The sequence below is a fragment of the Lissotriton vulgaris genome, chromosome 10, assembly GCF_964263255.1.
Source record: "Lissotriton vulgaris chromosome 10, aLisVul1.2, whole genome shotgun sequence".
Classification (NCBI taxonomy): domain Eukaryota; kingdom Metazoa; phylum Chordata; class Amphibia; order Caudata; family Salamandridae; genus Lissotriton; species Lissotriton vulgaris.
Genome location: NC_141698.1, coordinates 45107313 through 45132272, shown reverse-complemented (window position 1 = coordinate 45132272; position 24960 = coordinate 45107313). Strand labels below are relative to the sequence as shown.

General features: G+C 43.2%; 1 protein-coding gene across 1 annotated transcript; it reads right to left on the bottom strand.

Moving 5' to 3' along the window:
- Window positions 1–970: 970 nt before the first annotated feature.
- LOC147684534 (extracellular calcium-sensing receptor-like) lies at window positions 971–23794 on the bottom strand. Its single transcript, XM_086939694.1, has 7 exons — window positions 23768–23794; window positions 19610–19899; window positions 11943–12234; window positions 5587–6423; window positions 5086–5313; window positions 2331–2454; window positions 971–1893 (listed from the first exon to the last, which is right to left on the bottom strand). The coding sequence occupies exons 1-7, from the start codon at window positions 23792–23794 to the stop codon at window positions 971–973; spliced, it is 2721 nt and encodes a 906-aa protein (XP_086795820.1).
- Window positions 23795–24960: the final 1166 nt, after the last annotated feature.

Here is a 24960-nt window from a genome sequence, read left to right as displayed (position 1 = left end):
TTGGGAATGGGAATACAAATTGTGATTCATCTAATTTATAGTAGCATTGCAATTACATTTGAAGGGGGTCACAAAATGACCTGCCTAATGAATATTAATAAAGTAGGTTGTAAGTTGATACCCCCTGTGACTGGCTAACATTTATTGGATGGAGGCCTCCCAGGGAAAGCTCACTTCTGTCTCTTCAATTGCTTAAAAACCATATATATTTTTTAAGCAGCCTGTATCTTTTAAAGGAATGTGCTGCTTTTAAAAAGATGTTTACCATTTAGGAGGACATTGTGTGGAGCAGGGGGTGCAATTCTGGACCACTGCCTACTCCCCCTAAGGCCGCTGACATGAATCATTGTGAATCAATTATCACCCTAACTTGGGGGTTAATAAGTCATCAATGGATTGAGACCGTAGTTGCAGTCACAAACTATTGATACATTCCTTCCCAAATTGCAAATAGGAGGGGAACGCCACTTTCATGTCCCTCCTGTTCGCAAATCAGAAAGGATCGTAAAATCTTTTTATGATTGAGAACATTTTGTAACTAATGGAAGGAATTATGTGGATTAAAAAAATCTATTTTGCAGTTCCAAAGCCTGTGATTTTGGGAATTGCATAGTTTTCCACTGCAAAACATCTTTGTATGTATGGACCATGCTTCTTAAAGTTGGATAACGGCATTTGCTTTTTGTGACTTAACACCTTAGCTGCGTCGAACGTTCAGCACCCAGTGCTGAACGTTTGAATAACGAGCGCTGGCCCGTCGGCAAACGGTCGTTCACAGCACTGGGGAGGTAGTGTTGCCGTCGGCCGTTGGCCGTTGGCAGTGCTTAAGGGGTTAAAAATACCCCAAGCATCCTGAGATAAATAATGGCTAGGTGAATAAGCAACACAACAACTTAATTCATTGAATGGAATAGATATTTTTGTTGAATAGAGGCTCTTTACTAATTATACCTCCACTTCATTCAAGCAATCATTTTATTGAAGTTGTTGACACCATAGATTTTGTCACTAAAGATTCTCTTGTGTTCATCTCTGGCCTCAGAAATATAATGTAAATCTTGGGTGCAAAGATACAGTACAGAAGACCAGCACCAGAGGACAGTATGGCAAACACTTCCACAGCAACCAGGTATTTTCCTTTTGTGCTGAGATAAGCTGGTATAAAAGAGAGCCAGACACTCAAAAACACCAGCATGCTGAAGGTGATGAACTTGGCTTCATTGAAGCTGTCGGGTAGATTTCGGGCCAGGAAAGCAATCACAAAGCTTACACATGCCAAGAGACCTAAAAAGGCCAACATGAAGCAGAACATCAGAAATGAACCCTCATTGCATTGAGCTTCAATTTTCCAATTGCCGGCACTAGTGTTAAGTTCTGGGAACGGGCATGAAGTTCCCAGCCAGATTACTGCAAAGCTTAACTCTATGAAAGAGCAGGACAAAACAATGGAGTAAGAAGTTGTGGAGCCAATCCATCTTCTTAGAGTGCTATTGGGCTTAGTGGCACTAAAGGCCATGACCACCATGACTGTTTTAGCCATCACACAGGAAACTGCAAGTGAGAATGATATGCCGAAGATAACCTGACGAAGCATACAGGACACTCTCCCTGGTCGACCAATGAAAATCAGGGAACAGAGGAAGCAGAGCATCAGGGCAACAAGAAGAATATAACTGAGCTGGACATTGTTTGCCCGCACCACTGGGGTGTGCCGATACTTTATAAAAATCAGCAAGATGCAAGTGGCATTGAAAAAGAAGAAGATGGAAACTGAAGCCAAGATGAAGCCCAGAGGTTCCTCTAAGGATAAGAATTCAATAATCTTTGGTATACATCTGTCTTTTCCACTGCTTGACCAGTGGTCAGTTGGGCACTTCAGGCAGTCAAGTGAATCTGAGGAAAAAAAGATGATGAGACATTTTTAGAATTTACTTATGTTTCATGTAATAATTGCAACATTTTTTATAGATTTTTTGCGGGGCTAAGTTCAGAAAACATGGATGGTGTTTGTACAGAATAAACATTCATGCATTTTCCTTTGGCCTTGTTGTTGAATTTGTCCTGCATATTATCCACCAAAATATCCAGATTATTCTGCCTCCCCTATCTTATACCCCAGAATATCCTCTGAGGGCATACATTAGCATCTGATACTATTGATACTATTGCACAATCTCAGACTTAGTGATCACTTTATGTGTTTGATGGAACATCTTGACTGTAAGATGAATTTCAGATTTAATTATTTAGCTTGGAAAACCGCAGAGGTTCTACCTGAAATGCCAAATTCTGATTTCTCAATCTTCACTGAAGAAAGTGACTCAACCCACCTTTTTGTGTGGCAATACTCCCATCAGGACATGCCATGCAGGAGAAGCAGCACTTGGGACGTCCTGTGATGGCAGACTTCCTGTATCCTGGACCACAACTTTGACTGCAGACTGACACAGGAACCTGTAACGATGACAAAGGATACTACATCTCTGAATCATTGCACTAACACATACTGAATCAATTTAGACAAAAATGCACATATTAATGCCTCAAGCCAACAAAATCTTCAGGTTTTCAAAAATTCACTTTACCATGCTCACAATTCATATTTACGTACAGTTGTATGATTTTCCCATTAGTTTAGTGTCTTTATTCTGAGTTGGGCTCTAATTTCAACTCTGCAAAACAGGGGTTTGCACCCTATTCAGCACTGCAAGCTGTGTGCCAGTTTGTTACTGATCCAGTGGCTATTGACCTGCACACATTTCACAACATCCAACCAGGAACAATCTGAGTGGGGAAAAACATCTGGAGTGTAAGGTTTTTTTTAGGTTGAACTTGGTGCCATTGAGCATGGTATTGTCCTATTTAACTGGTACTGGACGGTACCAGGCTACTGTGCTTGAGAGTTCATGCTGATTTTTTTTCTTTGAAAGGGGCATTAGAGGGAAGACCCCTATGGATCGAAATAGAGAACTTTGAAAAGCTTGGCAAGCTACTTGCCCTGAGATGGATGACGGACGGGCCTTTTTAATCATCGGACACTGTACAACCTCTAGTGATGCTATATGGTGCCTTCACATTTCAGACTTGGATATCCTGTTCACCCATAGCCCAGAGAAAGACTGACACTAGTGGATTGTGTAGGTGCGGTGAAAGTTGCAGCATCTTACTATAAATGTCCACTATTCTGCTTAATTAATTAAATCAATGAATTTACCAACTAACCCCTGGACCAGAGTGTAATGCCACAGGTGGACGTGACACAGGGGGCCTGACAGCAGTTAAGAATCAGCAGCGATACCTTCCCAGTAATGGCATATTCTACAACTGGTGCATAGGCACAACCCACAAATGGTGGCCATCTTTTTGGGTTCCAAAATGCCTATTGCAATGACTGCAAAAAAGGCAGGCTGGTTTTCCACCATGCCAAATATAAATATCCAGCAATTACAAAATGTGAAATGGCATACACCATTTATGATTGAGTTAATCTTGAGAAAGTTGATGTCAATGTGAATAACAATACATTTGTTTAAAGAAATTAAATTTCATCTTTATTGACAAATTCGCACGTTATGAACTCCATGTCAACCCAACTCAGAAATACGGAGTTAGGCAGGCTCTGAGACCCAGACCCAAGGCCACGGATTGACAGGTCCCAGGTGAAGAGGGCGTAGCCAGCAGACAAACTAGCAAAAAGGAAACTCTAGATCGATACCACCAGGGAGAATGACCCCAATAAAAAACACATGGCTGGAGTGGTAAGTACGTTCCCAACACACCATAAAATCAAATGCCACATGAAGTTAGGAACACATAGCCAGTCAGGACATAGTGCACACAGTACATGTAGTGATCATGTGCTCCACAAGCCGGACATCTGGATACGTTTCCCACAGGCGCAGGGATGTAGTACCATTGGTGCAGCGAGTGCAGTACACCGTAGTCCATTGAACCCATATAATTGCTGCAATTTACAAAAATACCTTGTACTAGTCGTTTGCTTCAAATGGAAATCAAAACAATAATAAAAATACAATACTGGTCTAACTCGGAGAATCAGTTAATATTGTTAACAGATTCAGGGGCATATTAGCAAGAACCTCGTTAAAATTATCGCTGTTTTAGCAGCAGGAAACTGCGGCTAAAACGGCGATAATGGGCTTGCTAGTATGCGTTATAGAATTCCAATAGAAGCCCAGGTTAGATGTCCTGCACATCTAATCAAAATTAGAGGCATGCTGGATGTGTGCAAAATATGTGTTGAATTCAATGCATGAGGAATTAATCAGGAGAAAATAAGAAATTTCTCCTTGTTATGCCCCTGTCAGGTAGGAGCACCATTTAGATGCAAACCCAGCATTGCAAGTTTCTTTGAAACTATATTTGCGTCAAAATTTAAGGGTTGATGTACAGAAAAGCACATATACACCCATAATAGCCCATATAACTTCTGCCTGATGCAAAGTAACACAAAAACCGCCCAAATCGACTGTGTGGATTAGTAAATGTCAAAATGGATTTTGCATCAGGCTGTGCTGTAAAAAAGGCGCAACCCTGAGGAAAGTTTTTCAGCAAATCTGGGCCATAATCTTCTTACTTAATCAAAGGAAAGTAAACAGACTAGATAGATGTATAAAGGGGAATTACATTTTGTACTCTTAAATTGCTTAATTTGTCTTTTCACCAAATAAAAATGTACTGAGCACATTCTTATAAAACCCTCATCAATTCTAGAAAGGGGAGTAGACGACATACATGGAGAGAAGAGTAGGTGGTGTAACAATCTTAGATATATTTAAATTAAGTTCATTCCAATGAAATGGAAACGGGGGAAAAAGTTATCCATGTCTCATTGAAGACACATTTGCCAACGTGGTAGCACACAAATTAGATTAACGCAGAAAACTGAAAATGCCCCTTGATTTGCATATATTTTCATTACCTATCAGACCACTTTTTCAAGGATTCTCTTCCAAGCAATTCAGTTTTACCAACTCAAAAGTGCAACGAATAATTAGGAATAGTGATCCTGGGCCATATTAATACTATTAATTTGTAATTAAAGGTAATCGATATCATTCTCACCAGACTGTCATTTCCTCCCCATAAGATGGCGCAAGAGTTAATGACCAGTTTAGGATGTGGAGTAGCACTGGCATCGTAGGTTCCCACTTTCACAAAACTGCTGCTCTCATTGGATGACACGTGCCAATATAATAAATCATAGAATTGCTGGGAGTCTCCATACGAATTAAAAAACAGCTTACTGCCTTCTGAGCTGCTCAGATGAACATTCTTGACGTAGTGCAACATCTGCATATAAAACATATATTGTGATTTAAAATAAAAATGGAAGACATTGAAAAGAACATGCTATATGTTTCATAGTCTGTTTGAGGCTGGCTTGAAATGCAGGAGGAGGGGGCACTAAATTGTGAAAGACAGAGACCACTTGGTGCTTCATTCAGGGACTCCATGGAATTGTTAATTGTTTAAATAAGGGAGCTTATCTTATAAATGTAATACAAATGGGATGTTTTTCTAAGATAGTTTGGAAAGATGAATTCAATATGACTGTGTCCTTACCTGCCATGGTCGTAAAGCCTTAGGATCTGCACATGAGCCATTGGCGAAGGGGCCTTCCTGGTCTCTGCAGTTGATCAGATCATGCAGGGCAAGAGCCAGAGCATAGATGGCCCTGTATGCAGAATAAGGAAACCTGAAGTCATTCACATCGTAAATCGCAGCATCAAGAAACTCCAGCTTTTCTGATCCGGTGCAGGGTTTGCTATCCTCTGTCACATTCCCAGCATGGGTTCCATTGATTACATTCACCCATTTGCAATTGAAGGCTTGCTCCCAGAATCCCTTTATTAACATGTCCTTAGGGTCCTTTAAAGGGTGGATGCTGTAGAGGAATTCTTTGAGCCCTGGGATGTCTCCACTGTAGACCGCGAACCCCAGTGTGCCATTCAATGTTTGCCACAAGTCCCTCCGGGAGAAGACTATTGATGGAATCCAACTGGTAACCCCAATCCAAATTTTTCCAAATTCTCCTTCTCCAGACAGAAGGTTAAGGAGTGGAGTAATGTGGATTGAAAAAGAGTAGCACACAATCACCTTGGCCGTAGATATTTTAACAGTATCAGCAATACGGGCTAAGGAGACAATGCTGGGTTGTGTGGGAAGAGTTTCGAAGAATTCAACGCAGATCCCATTCGTAGCAGCCACTTCCTTGAGCATCTGACTGCCTTGGAGACTAAGATCATTGTTGGAGGCCAGAATCCCAATCCATGTCCATCCAAAGTGGACAAGTAGTCTTACTAAAGCATCAGGCTGCAAGGAAGAACTTGTCACTGTCCGCAGGAATGATGGGAATTGCCTTTTGTCACTTAGGATGGGCAGTGTTGCAGCATAGCTAATCTGTGGAGGAGAACATACACATTAAATTCAAATGCTTAGGGCTCCATGACAAAATCATGACATAATCTGGCAGATTTTGTTGTTCCCCCCTCAGAATTACCTATACCAGAGGACACAACTGGCGGAATATGGGATTGTTGCATGTTTTCACCTAGTATTTCACACAAACATTTGGGCTGCATTCACCGACTGTTACTGTTATGCTACCCATCTCTCTATGTCCTGTTTCATATTTGCAATGTCTATCTCACTCTTCTCCTCATGTCAACTTGTCTAATCATCTCTCTTTGCAGCATATGTGTCACCAGAACACAAATATATGCCAAGCAGCCACACTTGTGCCACCAGTAAACCAGTGACTAACCCACTTGGCCTTAGATTGCATGCCTCTTACACATCAGGTGACTAGCATCATGTGTGTAAGTGCTGCTTGTGCCTGCAAAGCTGTGGTATGTATGACTGTAGGATATAAACAAAAATATATTTTCTGTTCGAAACTAACATGTAAGTAAACATGCATATACCGAGTCAGTGATGCTGAGAGTGCATGGTTTGTATTTTATTTCTATTTTAAGTTAACTTATCCTGTCGTATGTCGAGTTCCCTGATCCCCACCCTGCCCCACCACCCACCGCTCTTACCTATGGTGACTGCCACTGTCTGAAGTTCATCCAAAGCAGCCCTAATTTTCACCACTAATTTTGAGATCGAAAGAAATAGAAGCCAGTGCAAATAATCACTTAAGAGATATCTGAAGGTTATTTCAATGGGTATGATGTGGCAACAGATGATAACAAAACTAATAATGGGCAGAACTTGCAGAGTTTATCATAAAAACTTAGCAAGATTCTGTGGAGTTCTGCGAACGGGTGGAAATTGGCACATCTTGCTGCTCACATTGATTTTTAGTGCCGGCACCGTGCTGCACTCCAGAGCGCGCTGCTCTTTGAGTTGGTGCAGCTGCTGCCCAAGTGGATTTTCTACTCAAGTGGCAACTTTCTCACCACAAATGGTTACAACCTAATCGGTCTCTGCCTGGGACAAAACTCCTCCAAGTCATTTTGACTTGGAACTAGTTATTACAGGCAAATAAATATTGGCTTAAGATTGATAATATTCTGATGATGATCCTATATCTTCTGTATGGATCGAAACGCCGTCGACTTGTTGTTCACCATACACACTTCGCTATTGAAGACTAATTATGTGTAATGGTGTCTCCACTATAATTGGTTTGTCATGCTAAAAAATGTATCATACAAACAATTTACTCTGCCTGAGCCTTTCTGTTTTGTTTCATGTTATGTGAGATTGGATGCAGACTTGTGTCCCACTTTAAATTGCTCTTTGTTACATTTTTTGTTTAGTTAACTAATTGCGTATTAAAATACTCCTGTCCGCTGGATAGCGGTAAAAATATAGCACTGATTGGGTCTATATTTATAGTTTGCTCACATGTCTAGGGACCACTGTCTTTAGAAAGAGTTCTGTTTTATAGCCATTGGGCACCACTGTGCATGGCACAGCATAAAGTTATGCACTCTTCCCACATAACAGGCAACAATTCCTGCACACATTCTAACATGTGGAAAGACATAGGACAGATATAAATGCTCAAACGCCCACACCTGAACATGAATGCACACACACACAACCCGCCCTCACCCCCCACACACACACACTGCAAGCGACTGCAAATATACACACATGCGGACACATGGCTGTATAATCATTGAGACAGGATAATCAAACAACTTATACAAGTACACACAAACAAACAAACATGTACAGACACACCCAATTACATACATGCCTTAAAAGTCTCCCTACTAGAACACTTTATGAAGCAGGTACCTACAAGTGAAAATATGTTTATAACAAAATAAACTCAACGCATTACATGTGAGCTGCAGGGCACAGCACTGCTTTAGTGTGTGGGATTCTCTTGAGGTTTCTAGGTACTGGAATTCATACTGCAAACGTATGCTTCTGGTTCAAATCCCAGGCATTTAGCATGTTTGTGCAGCAGAGCAGGGAGTGGCAGTAGTAGCAGTAGGGCAATTTTAGTAGATATGTTTCCGTTCTTCATTTCCCTCCTTGCGCTACACAATGCAGTACATTTGGTTGATCCACTGTGTATTAGCATTTATCTAGGTTTATATTTTTGTGAACCAAGAATGGTGTTAAAAATGATTTTTATGAGAAATCCAATATGCAAATGCTGAATTAATAATATTGCAGTTGAAACAAGTTTATTAGAGCCTTATAGCCCGCCGTAGAGGGCTATACCGGCTATTAAAGGCCCTCTCCAGCGTTAAAGGCCCCGAGCCGAAGGCGAGGGCCTTTAACAAAGGAGAGGGACTTTAATAGCGGTATAGCCCATCTACGAAGGGCTATAAGGCTATTAGAACATTCTGTCACTAGAGGAAATAATGTTCTAAAAAACAAAAACAAAGCCTTTTGGAAGCGTGAGGGGATTGGAGTCCCCTCAGGCTCCCTGAAGCCTTTTTTCACAGCCAGAGCTGTGAACAAAGAAACATTGGAATGTTGGGGCTCCAGGCTTATACCAGCCATTATAAGCCCAGAGCACTCCATTGTTTTCAATGGAGCTCCCAACATTCCAATGTTCTAATATGATTTTCAATAATGTGTTTATTGATATAATTTACTTGTGCCACTTTTCCACAAACTTGTCATAATTAAGATGGATGCTGTTCTGATGCTGCTCATTCACTCCTGCTCTGCCCTCCCATTTTGTCACCCTGTGCATTTTCTCTCCCACACAGACTCCAAAGAGCAAAGACAAATTGCACATATTGTGAATGGACTTCCAAGTATTCTTAAACTGCAACACTTCTCAAAGTTCTTCCGCTGTAGTTTTGTTGCTAGGCCTAGTTTACTTGCTTGCTAGGCCTAGTTTACTTGCTTGTGTGAAGATTCATTGTTAGATGTTACATATAATTTTGGACACCTCCAAATAGCAATAGCACAATAAGTTGCTTGAATGTTTCTTAGAATAGGATACTGCTTAGGAATTTAACAGTGACACAGTAACCTCTGAACACTCCAGCCAGAACTATCAGACCAGGTGCTCCCTGGACCAGAAACAATCATCCTACGACCGTTTTTTTTGGGTGTTTTAACCCTTCAACAGCCAAGATAGTCTGAATCATTGTGAGCATGGGACCCACATCTGGGGATGCCAGTCTTACTCGGGTGATAAATGGAAAAAGAGCAATGTATGGACGGGATGCTGATCAATGTCAAACAATCACACCTAGCTAGAGATCTGGTACCATTCATTGTTTTTTTTTTTGGCTCGCCATTTCAGTTTGGACCCAGCCATATACAAATCTGTCTTGACCATGCTCCCCATGGAAAGAGTCCAGTCCAAATTACCAAGCTAGGTCTTCCCTGGTCATCCCTGGACCGGATACAAGCATCCTGGGACCGGTTTCAGGGTAACACCCCTCATCAACCAGGCAAGTTTAAATCCAGTGGCGCAGTGAGCACGAGACGCCCATCTGGGAATACCCTTCCTACAAAGGTCGACAAAAGCAAAAGGAACAATTGGTAGATGGAATGCTGAACAATGCAAACATTCACCCCCAGTCACAAGGATCTGAGTTTAATCCATTGTTCTTTTGCTCACTACGCCACTCCAGTTTGGCCCCAGCCATATGCAAAACAGTCATGGCCCTGTTCCTCATGGGTTCCATCCAGCTTGAACTTCCACATTACAAAGTAACCTCTGATTTGTTTAAAAGGTGATACTTATGATCATACCACAATGAGACACTTTTCTCCTAATTTCCTATGCAAGAAGTGTGCATCTGCATTGCTGGTAGAAACCCTTGACCATCCCCTCCCTTCAGGTTTGCAGCTCAGCAGCTCAGATTCAGGTAGCTCTGGTTTGCTGTGTATTTCTCATTATTTTCACTGTCTCAGATTTCCGTCTTCTTCTCCACCTATTGACATCACCTTTTTTCCAGTGGTTTGGGAGAAATTAGAGTACACTGAGGCCAGGAGATTGAAGACTATAAATTGTGTCTGCTGTCAACCTCTGAAGTACCACATATGTCTTGTATATATGTGCTATGGGTAGACCTCAGGGCAGTTCTCATAAACATACATGCCAACATTTTAGAAAGGGAAAGTGGGAGATTTTTTAAAAATTATTGGGAGAATGTATTTCTCCCATTGACTTCCATTGAGGCCTGAATCGGATCTATTGTCATGTGCTTGGACTAAATGCAAATATAGGTGTTTTCCCTTACCTATCAGTGGCACAGAGAAAGTGCTGTGGCAGGCAGAGAGTGTGACTAAAATGTTGTGAACCGGCCTACCGGAGCAGGTTACTGGCAGTGCATTCTCTGAGTCACACAATACCAGTCCCTGTCTCCAGAAACCTGCCAAAGAATGGATTTTTTTCAGTGGAGGCTCCTCTGCTATGATGGAGGACCATCACCCGACTGCTTTCAAGCAGTGTGAGAAGAGGAAACATAAAATGATAATAACTTTTAGTTATTATATTTTGTGTTTGCGCTGCTTTGCAGGAAGTTGGGAGCTTTGCACTCAGAGAAGGGCAAGGGCGGAGGGGTCAGCCCTCTCATGAGCAATTTCCCCGTTCTCCCTGCAGGCTGCATTACAGCCTGCATGGAGGACATGCCCAGGCCCCCATTCCCTGGTTGAGCATCAAACCAGGACGCTCAAAACCAATCACAACGCTGCATTGCAGCATTGTGCTTGGTCAGGGGAGCCTACCAATCACAACGTTGGAATGCAACATTATGATTGGTCAGTGGGGCCTAACTGAGCTTCCAGATTCTTGAAGGCTGCATGGGGCAGAGACCCGGGACCCAGTGGGAAGGTAAGTGACATTTTTTTTAACTTTTTTGTTTTGCGCATCCTTGTGGGACCCCCCCCCCCCCCCCACCCTGCAACCTTCCCCCGCACCCACCACACGCGAGCCATGCTGGCTGCAACTGAGTTTTTTACATACGGGAATCGGGAGGCGGGAGACTAGCTTTGAAATGGCTAGTCTCCTGCCTGAATTGGAAGGGTTGGCATGTATGCATACATGACATACCTAGAACCTAATCTATTGTTCCCCTGGAAAGAATTGGCCAGTTTTCTAATCATTGAACACATTCTTTAGTATTGGGTTCCAAACTGAATATTTTAGGGTAACTGTGATGCATTTTCTCTTAACTTTGTCAAAGACAAAATATCCCTCCCAAAACACACACACACTGTTCATTCCATTTAAATGTGCTGGCTAAACTCAATATTTATTTTAGTGTAAAATGAAGAATGGTTAAAGGTCCTTGTGAATGAGACCCGAGACACATTGAATCATTTCTCCCCATGTCCTTTAAAAATTTAATGTCACTGATGTGAATTTAGGTATTGATTATAATAATTTTTACCTATTTATAGACTTTGCCAAACCATGTATATGCTGTACAATATTTAGCAAGTGCAAAGATTACTTAGTGCATGATAAAGTTATCACTTGCCTGAGGGATTCTGCTAATCCCAAGTATTCTGGCCATTGGGAGAGCTCCTGTTGATGGACTATCACCGATAAAACCAGCCAGCCGGGGGCTTAAACTGCATCTGTAGTTTGGGATTGTCTGCGTGCCTCCTGAGAGCTGCTGCAAAGTCCCCTTAATAGATCCCATCTCAAAGAAACACGAGTCATAAATACCAAACCCCAAGGTTGTGTTAGGTAGAAGACTGGAACTTCTATTGATTTCATCAACAGCAAAGATCATAGCGAGGACATTCCGGTAGAACTCTGTGTCAAACCTGAAAATAAAAGCAAAAGGTACTCAAATCAGAAGAATGCACTTATATGATATTAGCAAGTAGCCAGGAAGAGAACGTTAAATAGCTTAGGCCATGGACAACTGTTCATTCTATCTCAGAGTGAAATCCATTTAACAAAACACGCAAGCTATACTGTTTCTCTGAACAGAGGTGAATATATAGATTATTATTATGTTTTTTTCATTTTACTGAGTTTTATATAGCACTAACTTGACCCGAATCGGGTATCAGAGCGCTTTACATACCACCAGTTGCATTACATGAGAACACATTCATTTTATTTTTAGGCACGGGGAGATTGTGGGGCAGATTTATGTTGGGAATGCGCCACGTTCGCGTCACGCAACTGCGGCGTAAACGTGGCGCATCCCTACGACCCATTTACAACGTGACGCATCTAGGCAGATGCGTCACGTTGTAAAGCCCTGCGCCACTTGTGGGCGTTCCGGCGCAAGGTGGGCGTTCCGGGGCAGGTGCGCCTCGCAAAAGTGGCTGGGTGAAATCTATAAGATTTCACTCAGTCACTTTCAGGCCAATTCTGCGTCAAAACCCTGCGCCTGCTTGAAGCGGGCGTAGGTCTTGACGCAGCATTGTAAAGATGGGGCAACCCCGAGCCTTGCTGGAGCTGTGTCGCGCTTGCGACGCAACTCCAGCAATGCGTCACTTTTACGGCACAGACGCGTTACGCATCTGTGCCGTTTTTGCCCCATGGTGCGCTGCATTATAAATGCGGCGCACCATGGGTGGCGGAGCAGCGGCGCAAAATAACTGGCGCATCCCTGGGGATGCGCCAGTTATCATAAATCTGCCCCTAAGGGATTTGCCCAGAATCACAGGATGTTCAGCGTCATTGCCGAGACTCGAACCCGGTTACCCAGATTGGAGGTTAACCGCCCTAGCCGTTAGGCCAACTCCTTTCCCTTAAACCCCTCTCCTCAAATCTCCCCTAGATTAGAACACACACACAATGGTGATGAATTCCTGAAAACAAGTAGATAAAAGACACCTGATTAAACAGCAGTACTAGAACAGATATGCAGTAATGTGCATATTCTAAATGAAATACAGCAAATGTCACACTGAGGTACCTTTGGTGACAGTTTTAGAGTTCGTTGGACAAGTGGTCAATATATGTATGAAGAGAGTGGGAACATAGGTAGGTATTTACCTACAATCCCTTAAATAAAAATTGTGAAAAGAGGACAGATTTAGCAATACTTTTCCCTGCAGACCACATTTTTGCCAAAACAAACTCAATTTATGTATGTGTTAGATATTTTCTCAGTCCCTCCCAGGGAATTTACAAATCCTCGATATCTTTAGAATCCCCATTATGATGGAAAAGCGGACACAAAATAGGCATGGATACCTTCAGTGGAGGAACAATTATAGATGTTTAAGCACGAACATCATCTTGGACAGCAAGATTTCAATGAAGAAACAGGTAAGTGCAGTCTCATCTGCTTGTTTCCACACCCCACGCATGCTCCACAAGATCTTCGGGTGGCTCCCAATCAACACCTGAAGGACTGTCACACATGCCCTTGTCACCAGTAGGCTGGACTACTGGAATGCACTCTACATAGAAATCACTGCATGCCTCCTGAAGAGACTACAGACAATACAAAACCCAGTGGCATGACTCATCCTCAACCTTCCCAGATGGACCCACATCACACTGCACCTCAAGAAGCTGCCCTGGCTCTCGATCCGGAAGAGATGGCATTTCAAGATGCTGACCCACACATACTAAGCCGTGCACAATGAAGTTCCAGCACATATCAACAAATGCATGATCTCCCACAAACCGACCAGACACTTACGATCCGCAGCCCTCTTTCTTGCTAATGCCCCCTGGATTCACCAAAACAACAACGGAGGATGCTCCTTCTCACACCTACTGGCCAGAGCTTGGAACGACTTTCCCCTGCACATCAGGACCACCTCAATGCTCTGGGAATTCAGGAAAGGACTCAAGACCTGGCTGTTAATTGAACAAACACCACGAATCAGCCAGAAACACCAGTGCCTTTAGACCCTCATGGGTGATTTGCCATGCTTTATAAAACATGATAAGTTCATTGATTGATGAACTTCCAAAAACATCCAGACAGCAACTCAGCAAAACTATAAAGCTTTCAGAGGAGGTGCCATGGCACAGGGAGGCATAGATCTAAAAATATGACAGGCGGTCATTTTGACATCAGCTACCCTGGTGGGATAGGGGGCTACTCATCAATCCAAAAATAAGACTCATTGTCATGATAACTGTTTTTTAAATGTTATACATTTAGTTTCCAAAAACAATCTGGACAAATCCTTCTAGCAAGTATGGTTTCTGTATTTTGGTAACCTGTAATGTATTTTGTGTTTAAAATTCGGATGCCCTACACTCAGCTCAAGTCTGTAGTTTACTATGGTGAAAAAGAGTTTCAAATTCCAACAATCAAGACAGAGAATCACTGAAAAAAGGAGCTGCTCACTCTGTGACTCAAATATGTAGCAGCCAGCAGAGATCACAAGATAAATACAAGGTACTGGTGTGGTTTCAAGATAAGCTTCTACTTCTCTGGAGTAGGCGTGGTGGCAGCAGTGGTCAAATAGGCCCCTGAGTAGATGGACTTCATGGTGGTGGAGGTTTCTAATGAGGTGATGACTGGCCATGTGGTTAGCATTGGTTGTTTGGATTATATCAGGAGACATTTGGCAATGACTACTGGGTCCAGTTGCTGGTTGAAGTTCCCGTAAATGGCAGTGATTTTGTTGCTGTAGGATTGAGAGAGATTATTACAGAGTTCCTGCAAGTGGGTGATCAAGTTGGAAATGGCTTCTGGTGAGGTGAAATGTTGTACATTGGTGAAGATTCCCTCACTTCTGCTGGTACTAAGATTGGTGTAGTTCACCAGAGTAGCACATTTGGTGGTGCATAGCATTTGTTAGTAGTGTCCCAGGGTATATTTGAATATGTCCCTCTCTGAATTGACATGTCTCATTCACCATTTGTGGTGTCCAAGTAGGCTGTAATTGCTAGCGTAAAGTGAGTGGTATCATGAGGTCCGTGATGGTGTTGCTGAAGTTAGTGCGTGGTTCTTGTGGTCTGTAGATGAGAGTGCCACTTAGGGTAAAGTTGGCAGTGATGTGGAGCTTGAACGAACGGTGTTTCATGTTGAAGGGGGGTGTGTCCATAGTGGTGGTGCAGCTGATGAAGTTATTGTGGATGATGGCTATTCCGCCTCCGAACTTGTGAAATCTGCCATGGCTAGTGATCTTGTAACCAGGGGGTACGGCTATGGTGATGTCAGTTTTCCATGAGGAAAAGCCAGTCCAGGGTGTGTTTCTGCAGAAGGTCCCAGATCTCTGTGGTTTGCTTGTTGAATGAACAGGTGTTAAGGAGCATGCATGTGAGTGCGGAGTGTTGTGGGAGTGGTTGCAGGACTGTGTGTGTGTGAGAGGGGTGTTGGATGCTGTTGGTGTGGGTACAGTGAGTGCAGGGTGTGAGTAATAGTATGAAAATGTGCAGTAGCACATGAGAATGCTCCCCCTGTGTTGTATATTTTTTATTAAAGAGTTTTATATAGCGCAAACTAGACCCAAAGATATCAAGTATCAGAGCACTTTACATGAGAACCAATTTCAGTACAGATGGACACATTCATTTTTGTTAGGCATGGGGAGATTAAGTGATTTGCCCAGAATCACAGCATGCTGATTATCGTTGCAGAGACTCGAACAGAGTTCCCAAGCTTCGAGGTCAACCGCTCTAGCTGTAAGTTGCAGTGAGGCAGCAGTGCCTTGAGTGGCACCCATGGTTGAGGGCATTTAAGGTCACAGCGGGGTAGCAATGGGAGGGGGTGTGCCATGGTTCCTGGTGATGGGCACGGTCTAGGAGCAGATGGGCATAGATGGGTTTGCCTTTGGTAGAGCATCGAAGAAGGAGGACATATTTGCAAGCCATAAAAAAATGATATTCTTCAAACTGCAACAGTAACAAAGAATGTATCTGTCTGCGAAATGCCGTGCAGCAGGCAAAGGCTGAAGAGGAATGCCTTAAAGCTCTATCTGTAGGTAATGCGTTGTATCATTTGTGTTGTGTTTTTTGCATAGTAGAGACATCAGAGTCTTCCCCGTCATCTAAAGCTGTCTGCAGCCAGGCCCTAATAAGTGTTCTGGTCACATGATTCCATACTAGTCAATCCTATGTGAATCCACCCTTGAAGTATAAGCGGAAAAAAGCACAATACCTGGAGAAGGTAGTGTGATTTCTGCAAAAAACACAGTTGATGAACAGAATGCAGAACAATGTCTTACATTCACCCCAGTACAAAGATCTGGGCCTAAATCCATCGTTTTTTTGCACTCCACACCACCCTAGGTCAGACAATGGCTATATGCAAATCAGCCTTGACCCTGTGCCTCATGGGAACAGTCCAGCCCGAACTACCAAGCCATGTCTTTCCTAGACCGGAGACAAGCACCCAAGGACCAGTTTCTGGCTATCAGCCTTCTTCAACCTGGATAGCTTGACTCCAGTGATGTGGAGAGCCTGGGACACACGTCTGAGCATACCCAGCCCACTCGGGGTGAAAATTGCAAAAAACACAGTTGATGGATAGAATGCAGAACAATGTCTTACATTCACCCCAGTACAAAGATCTGGGCCTAAATCCATCGTTTTTTTTGCACTCCACACCACCCTGCTCCCTCAAGGGACACACTGATGGTGATACAGGCAGAGCCTTTGCTCCTTTGTTGGAGGATCTACTTCTCTAACGGCAAAGGGCTGTCTTCACAGTGAGGTATACATGTGAAACAGGGAGAGTGTGGATGCTAGGGAGTACAGTAATGCAAATATCAAGGTGGTCCCTTGCTAACAAATATAGTTCATAAGGTAGGGATAATCTGATCAGGTTTAAAGAAATCATAGGCAACTCTTCATTTACACCAAATCTAATACATCATAACACAACTAAGGGCACATGGTACAAGAACTAGAGGGACATATGAACAGATATGAAATTGATGAAATTTATTGTTAAGAAAATGAAGAATGTAGAAATAGGTCATATGTCATCTAAAATACCTCACAACATTGCATATTAGAATTATTTCAACCATACAATCTCTCATACCTTCTCATGCATCCACAACATACATATGAGCTATTTATACATTCTTAAAATATATATTAAGGACCATATTTATATAAATGTAATCAATTTGATATCTGTTGACATGTCCTCTCCGGTTATTGGATAATGTGCCCTTAGTTGTGTTAGGATGGGATGTCAGGATTATAGCACATTCAGACAGAGCACTATTATAGAGAAGGAGTTACTGGACTGCACAAGACATACCAGGAGGGAGCACTCATTTACTAAGACAAACATTCCCTAAGCGTGCACCTCAAGGAGGAATTTTTCACATGGGTGCTTCTGTCAGATTCTGTTTTGGGCTGACTTTACAGCTGAGAAAGGAGAGGAGAATCTTTAATAGCACTGCAGAGATTTAAATGTGGAGAGATACTTGTCACAGCTGGGATAAAATATGGATAGCTCAGTTTAAGACATTGGATACTTTAGCTGCACAATTGATTTCCATTCCTTCAAGGCTTTTTGAGTTAATCACTCACTTTTGACATCTGCTGTGGTCTCCAGATTCAGACGTTCAAATGAGTCCTTGGCAACGTAACTCTGCCGTTCATTCCCTAATGTCAGTCGAATACATTGAGTGGCTTATTTATGAGCCCTTGTGTCACTTTTGCGCCGCCGGTGCATCACTTTTTGTGACGCACCAGCGGCGTAGAAAATGCACCTTGTTGCACCATATTTACAAAGTGACGCATCTAGACAGATGCGTCACTTTGTAAACCCCTGCACCACATTATAACAGTGCCAGGTATAATGTATGCGAGGGGGGCGTTCCGACGCAAGAAAGGGTCATAGGAGTGATGCAGTGAAATCTATAAGATTTCCCTACGCCTCTTCTAGGACGCAAATGCATCAATATTTTACACCTGCCTCATGGCAGGTGTAAGACTGATGCAGGCACATTGGACATGTGCCTTGCCCATCAGTAATAACCCATTGCTGGAGTTGTGTCACTTTTGTGACACACTCCAGCAATGCCTCATTTTTGCACCTAAAGATACGTCAGAAATACTGATGTATCTGTAACAGCGAGACGTCACTTTTCATAAATGTAGGCCAGAGTGCATTGGGTACATTGGCTGATGGTAAGCCTGCAATTGGCAGCATTTAGAAACATCAGACGTGTGGTGTCAAGCTCTACATGCAAACACGTTTTCATATTTGTGCAAACAGGCAGTCCCTCACCAAGGACTGAAATCAACACCTCCATCCAACAAGTGGAGGTAATGGGCTTTAGTACTGATACACTTGGCACAATGAATATTGTTGAAAGGTGACCCTGTAATTTTACAATTGAAACAATTAGCAAATGACATGATGTCTTTTTTTATTGTTTAAAAGATGAAATGGATCTCATTTCAACATACAACTAGCTTACTATTTTTAACTAATTTCGCAAAACGAACAATGTGAATTAGTTCCATTAAAATATGCACACGTCCTAAGGGTGTGCACAATTTTTATTGCACTTGAAAAATGTGTAAAACTTCTGATTTTCGCCTACTATTTGTAGTGGGAGTCTGTTTTGCGCAAATAGTTTCTCGCAGGACACTGGTTTGAGCAGAATGTGTCTTGCAGGAGGAGACTGTCTGCGAGACACATCGGGGCAGTTTTATGTTTCCTGGTGCATCCCTGCAAATCAGGAGGGATGCGCCAGGAAAGATGTATCATGCAAGTTTACCCTTGCGCCACCACAGATGCGCCCCATTTACAATGCGACGCATCATGAAGCAAGGATAAACAGATGCATGTCACATCTGCCGGCGTACGGTTGGCGCAGTGCTGGAGTTGCGTCACGGGGGCGACACAACTCCAGCACTGTTCCAACCCTGCCTATATCCAACATGGTGCGTCAAGCCTTACCCCTGCTTCAAGCATACACAAGTTTTTGATGCAGCGGGGTCGGAAAAGTGACTGAGTGAAATCTTGTAGATTTCACACAGCCACTTTTGCGAGGCGTTTCTGTGCTGGAACCCCCCCCCCCCCCTGCCCTGGAACGCCCACATGAAACCTGACGCAGGTTTCATGTGGCGCAGGGCTTTACAACATGACGCATCTCCCTAGAGCAGGAAATGACTTCGATGAAACCTTGCATTCATTTCACCCAATTTCACACAAAAGTCAGAATTTCGTTGGAGAAAGCAAACTGTCTCTGAAGTGCAAGGCAAGTCACGCCATTAGGTCTCAGTTGAGAGATATCTACTTACTTTTCACAGCGTCTGGGAGCAGGGGGCTCTGTAAAGAAAAAGTTGGTTGAAGGAAAAACTGTCTCAAGGTGAACAGAAGCCAGAATCCCCAACACAACATCTCCATCCCTGGAGTATCCCTCGATGTTTGATGTGGAGAGCCCGCAGAAGGCTGACTTGTCCTTGGATGCAACAGCAGGCACGTTGGCCAAAACGTGTACCAATACATTCATGCTTGTTAGGAAAGTAGCAAACCTTGAAGCTTCTTGGAAAACAAAGTCATTTTTCCTCAGCCAGGAGTTGAAACAGGGCTAGAAAAAAAATTCCATGTGTGAGTTAGGAATTCTTTAACCTGGTCTAGTTGTTGTTTTAAACAATTCTGATTTAAGAAGCATTAACCTACCATAAGCAGGAAAATAAGACAATAATAAAGAATGGCAAGCTAGGATGGACATGATGAAAAATAAACCTTAGCTAACTATTAAAATAAGGCAGGCAACTGTTGTAGGTCCAGCTTTAACCAATAATTTGTGATGCTACTTTAATTTTGTATACAGACCCAGATTTGTTTGCAGCCATGACGCAAAAATTTCTTTCGGGATTTACAAAGCCACACAAAGCCCGGTTTGCGGGGCTTTGCATGGTTTTGTAAAGAAAAGTATCACAAGGCTCAATTGCATTACTGTGTGTCAGGGAGGTGTGACACAGGTGGACCATGGCCCTTCTTGTGCATCCACCCATATATTTCACCACAGTCTGTGAACCAAAATGGAGCACCTACATCAGGCTGGCCTAATGCAGAGAACTATCTATTTCCTCTTTGCATGTGTGCTGCATGCAAAGGAATAAGCCTATAAGAATAGTTTGTGTACAGGAAGGTATTCCTTTGTGCACAAATACGGTCATGACCAGAACACAGGCCCTCTTGTGTCATGGCTCAAGGGTGCCTGCATTGGCCCTATGAAGCCACAAGTGCGCCAGTAGAAAGAGAGAACAGACGTTCGCCATATCTTATCAAATATGATGTATTTCTGTTGCCTTCCTTTCATACAACGAAGCAAAAGTTGCCTTGTCTGGACGTTTTTCCAGGAGGTGGAATCACATGGACAACCAATCTCCTACGAAAATCAGAGCTGGTGATCCCCACTAATGAGGACTCTAGGCGCTTTATCTGTGATTGAGAATGGTCCTCATGAACTTTCTACTCTCCAGGAGTGCATGGCTGCATGCTCTAGGCCTAGCTCAAGAAAGGGTGCCAGGGGTGTGTAGCGGGCACCTCACAACACAGTTATCACAGCTGCAATATACGCTGGAATGTCGAGGCAGACTTGTGAGTATTCAACACTAGTATTATCTTACAGTAGATATCTATGTGTCTATATCTATGTCTATATCCCTGCGTGTGTGTATCGTCACTATATACTGTTCATAATCACTAAGTTATTGTGAATAAAAGCCCAATCCTGGAAATGAGAACATAATGCAACAACAAGGAGATGATGAGAACATTGGAATGGTTCAACAATTATGGCAAATATATATTGATTTCAATCAAACTGTAAAATATATGATGCAGTGATCCTTGCTATGCCGAGAGTTTTTGACCAGTTTGAAAAACTCAAAATTCAATATTTTGGTTTGCAACAACGTAACAACAGTGGACTATACAGTACACATTTTGGCATGTAAAACGAAGGAAGAGAGTCTCGGAGTTGAGAAGTTACTTGTTACTATGTCCAGTGTGCTAGGTCCTCCTCCTGGGTGTTTGTTACTGACGTCAGCCTCCAAAAAGGGGACATTCTATTGGGCGGCATTGATGTGCAGATTGTGGTGAGCAAACACTTGCAGGTCTTGTCCTTAAGGCACCACAGTGAGGTGCATCCAATCAGGAGAGGCACTGCCTTGGTCTTGACTTAAGTCATCAGCGCACCACCTGGGTTCGAAAAGTCTCATAATATACACAATTGGGGGCAGATTTATGTCGGACTTGCGCCACGCTTAAGCCGCCGTTGCGTCACGCAACAGCAGCGTAAACATGGTGCATCCCTGCGACCCATTTACAATGTCACGCATCTAGGCAGATGCGTCACGTTGTAAAGCCCTGCGCCACATGTGGGTGTTCCGGCGCAGGGTGGGCATTCCGGGGCAGGTGCGCCTCGCAAAAGTGCCTGCGTGAAATCTACAAGATTTCATGCAGGCACTTTTAGGCCAATGCTGCGTCAAAACCCTGTGCTTGCTTGAAGCAGGCATAAGGCTTGACGCAGCATTGGACAGATATGTCCCCCCAGAGTATTGCTGGAGCTGCATCGCAACTCCAGCAATGCGCCGCCTTTACGGCACAGATGCGTCACGCATCTGTGCCGTTTTTGCCCCATGGTGCGCCGCATTGTAAATGCGGCGCACCATGGGTGGCGGAGCTATGGCGCACAAAAACTGGCGCATCCCTGGGGATGCGCCAGTTTTTGTAAATCTGCCCCTTGGCATTTATCCATAAAACGCAGTGGAATATCCATGTTACAACATTCCTACAGCTATGTAGTCAAACTGCCAACAAACCTGAATCTTAAATAGAGCACATAGAAGCACTCCAAATCTGTGGGGCTTATTTACAAGCCTCTTGCGCAGCCGGTAGGTCCCATTTTCCTAAAATAAAAGTGACGCACCAGCGGCACCACAGTCTTGTAAATAGCCCCACGGTCATTATACATGGATTCATCTTTGCCGCGCCCATGAGTGTTTTCTAATATTAGACCAAGTATAAAGATGTTTTGCTAAACACCACCCTGCTGCCCCCACCACTTCACCCCCCCCCCCCGGTTACAACCATACAACCTAAAGCTTTGAATATTGTTAAATATGCAGGTAAAGAAGTAGATCCTTGACTTTCTCTGTGTAATTATGTTATTTGGTGTACAACGGCCTTAGACCTAACCTTCTAAATCTGTGTGTGATTTAGGCAAAACTAGCTATTTCATAGAGAGGGTGAAAGTGTGTAAGATGAGGAAAGGCATCCAGGGAACAGTTATACTCAGCACAAGGTGACTCAAGGTCGCATTAATACAGGCTGGAGTTGAGCTCTTTTAAAGTGCCCATAAACTAATCAGCTGTCTTGGTATCAAGTTAGTCATCAACATTTTTTTTAGATGTTGAACTTTCTTATATGCCCCAGTTACTAGTAAGTGGCACTATCTAGATCTCTGCACACGGGAAATCTGATGGGTGTAGAAGAGGGATGTATGACATTACAACGCATGCTTTTACGACGCATGCCTTTACATCGCAAGTATTACAACGCATGCTTTTACAATGCATAGTGTTGAGGGGTGCTGGATAGTGAATAGTTTAATTTACTAATCCAACTCCAGTCCCCGTGGATAGTAGGGAACGTGTTGGATAGTAAATTAAATCTATTCCCTACCCTAGAGCGCCCGCAGCGCAATGCGTTGTAATGGCATGCATTGTAATAGTTGCGTCGTAAAGGCTCTGCGTGGTAAAAGTTGCGTTGTAAAGGATGTTCACCACCTTTGAGGAGCATCACTGTAACTAGTAGCAGATGCACATGGATTGTGCGTCGAGCTGCACATGAGTTTTCAAGGGCGATAAATGTAATTTGGTATCTTTATCAAATGGGTGAGATTTATCCTGGGACATGAACAATTTTCTGCAGTGCTTCTCTCTTCCTACTGAACAAATGCAGTGGTGCTGATATGGTCCCGAAAAGCCAACACAATTGCAGCAGATTAATTCTGTGTATGGTGGCTTGAAATTGCTGTAGAGCACAACCTGCCCTTTTGGACTGCCTCTATAACGCATTGTATTTAATGACAGTGCATGGAAAGCATCTGGGTCCCAATACATCATTTGTGTCTTATTTTATTACATTGTGCATGCAATGGTAACAATTACGATTATATGGGCAAAAAATGCAGGGGTGGGTGCATGTCCCATACATTCACGCTGCATCAAAGCATCTGATATTAATATTACTGGGTAAGTGTGCACATGTGGGTGGGTGGGTCAGTGGTAGCGCCTCCATTTCTGAGTGGCAGACTTCTGTGTGCATGCCCAACTTTGAATTGGGGGTATTACACTGATTTGGTACGTCAATCTATGTTTCATTTAATCTATAAAAGCATATTTTAAAGAGAAAATATTTTAAGACACTAAAATAGAACTTACCGAGTTGTAGGAGAGGAATGCAGGCATGGCTATGAGGGAAAGAATTATGTCTGCTTGCAACGACCCAACAGCAAATCCTCTTTCTGCTTAATGTGCACCTTTATATCCCATTTCACTCCCTGGGCTTATCGGAGCAAAGAGAGGATGATTATTATTAGTTACCAGTGTTAATCAGTTATCATTCAGCCTCTGTCTAATGTCCCCTTCCAACTCCCCTAATGACTGGTTAGCAAGAACAGATAATTGGCACCTTTCAATCAATCATCTTCACATCACAGGCAGATGTGATTGTCAGAAACCAGCTGTGCAATGAAGAGTTTGCAACTCTTTGGAGAATCAAAATTTACATTTCTCTTAAAAACGTTACCATACGGGATAGTGGCAACATTATGTTAACTATGTACATATGTGTACAGCTTCGCCTGTAATTCATTGCAAAGTGAATTTTTGGAGAAATGATTTTCAACCAAACGTTTTCTGTGGAAAAAATAACCCACTGAAAAAGCTTTTTTGCCAAGAAATATTGAGTAAAAACTGCTTTTGCTGTATTTCTTCTCACAATATAACCCTTTTTGAGGCTTACAATGGGGTCGATTCCGATTCGGGAAAAAAAATGTCAGTACGATTTGTATCCGGAGCCCTCTCGGTACGAATCGTACCCGTCCGTCCGAGTCGCGTAGTACGATGCGTATTCCGTGAATCCGACCAAATTGTCGCGATCTGTACGTATTGCAGGGCTGAAACCTTGAACCGTACGACTCGTACACATGCCGTACGACTCGTACACATGCCGTATGACCTGACGAGTACGAACCGGACCGGGGTATGAGGACGCGATTCATACGGTCCACGTTAGGTAAGGGCAAGTCGTACGGAAAAGCACACAAACACATACACACCGTACGGTCCATACACTCCATGATCACAGGGGTACGCACCGTACATGGGGTATGGCTCGTACACCGATCGTACATGGGGTACGGCTCGTACACCGATTGTACATGGGGTACGGCTCGTACACCGATCGTACATGGGGTACAGCTCGTACACCGATCGTACATGGGGTACGGCTTGTACACCGATCGTACATGGGGTACGGCTCATACACCGATCGTATATGGGGTATGGCTCGTACACCCCATGATCGCAGGGGGACGGGGCGTACCCCTGCGATCATGGGGGTACGCACCGTA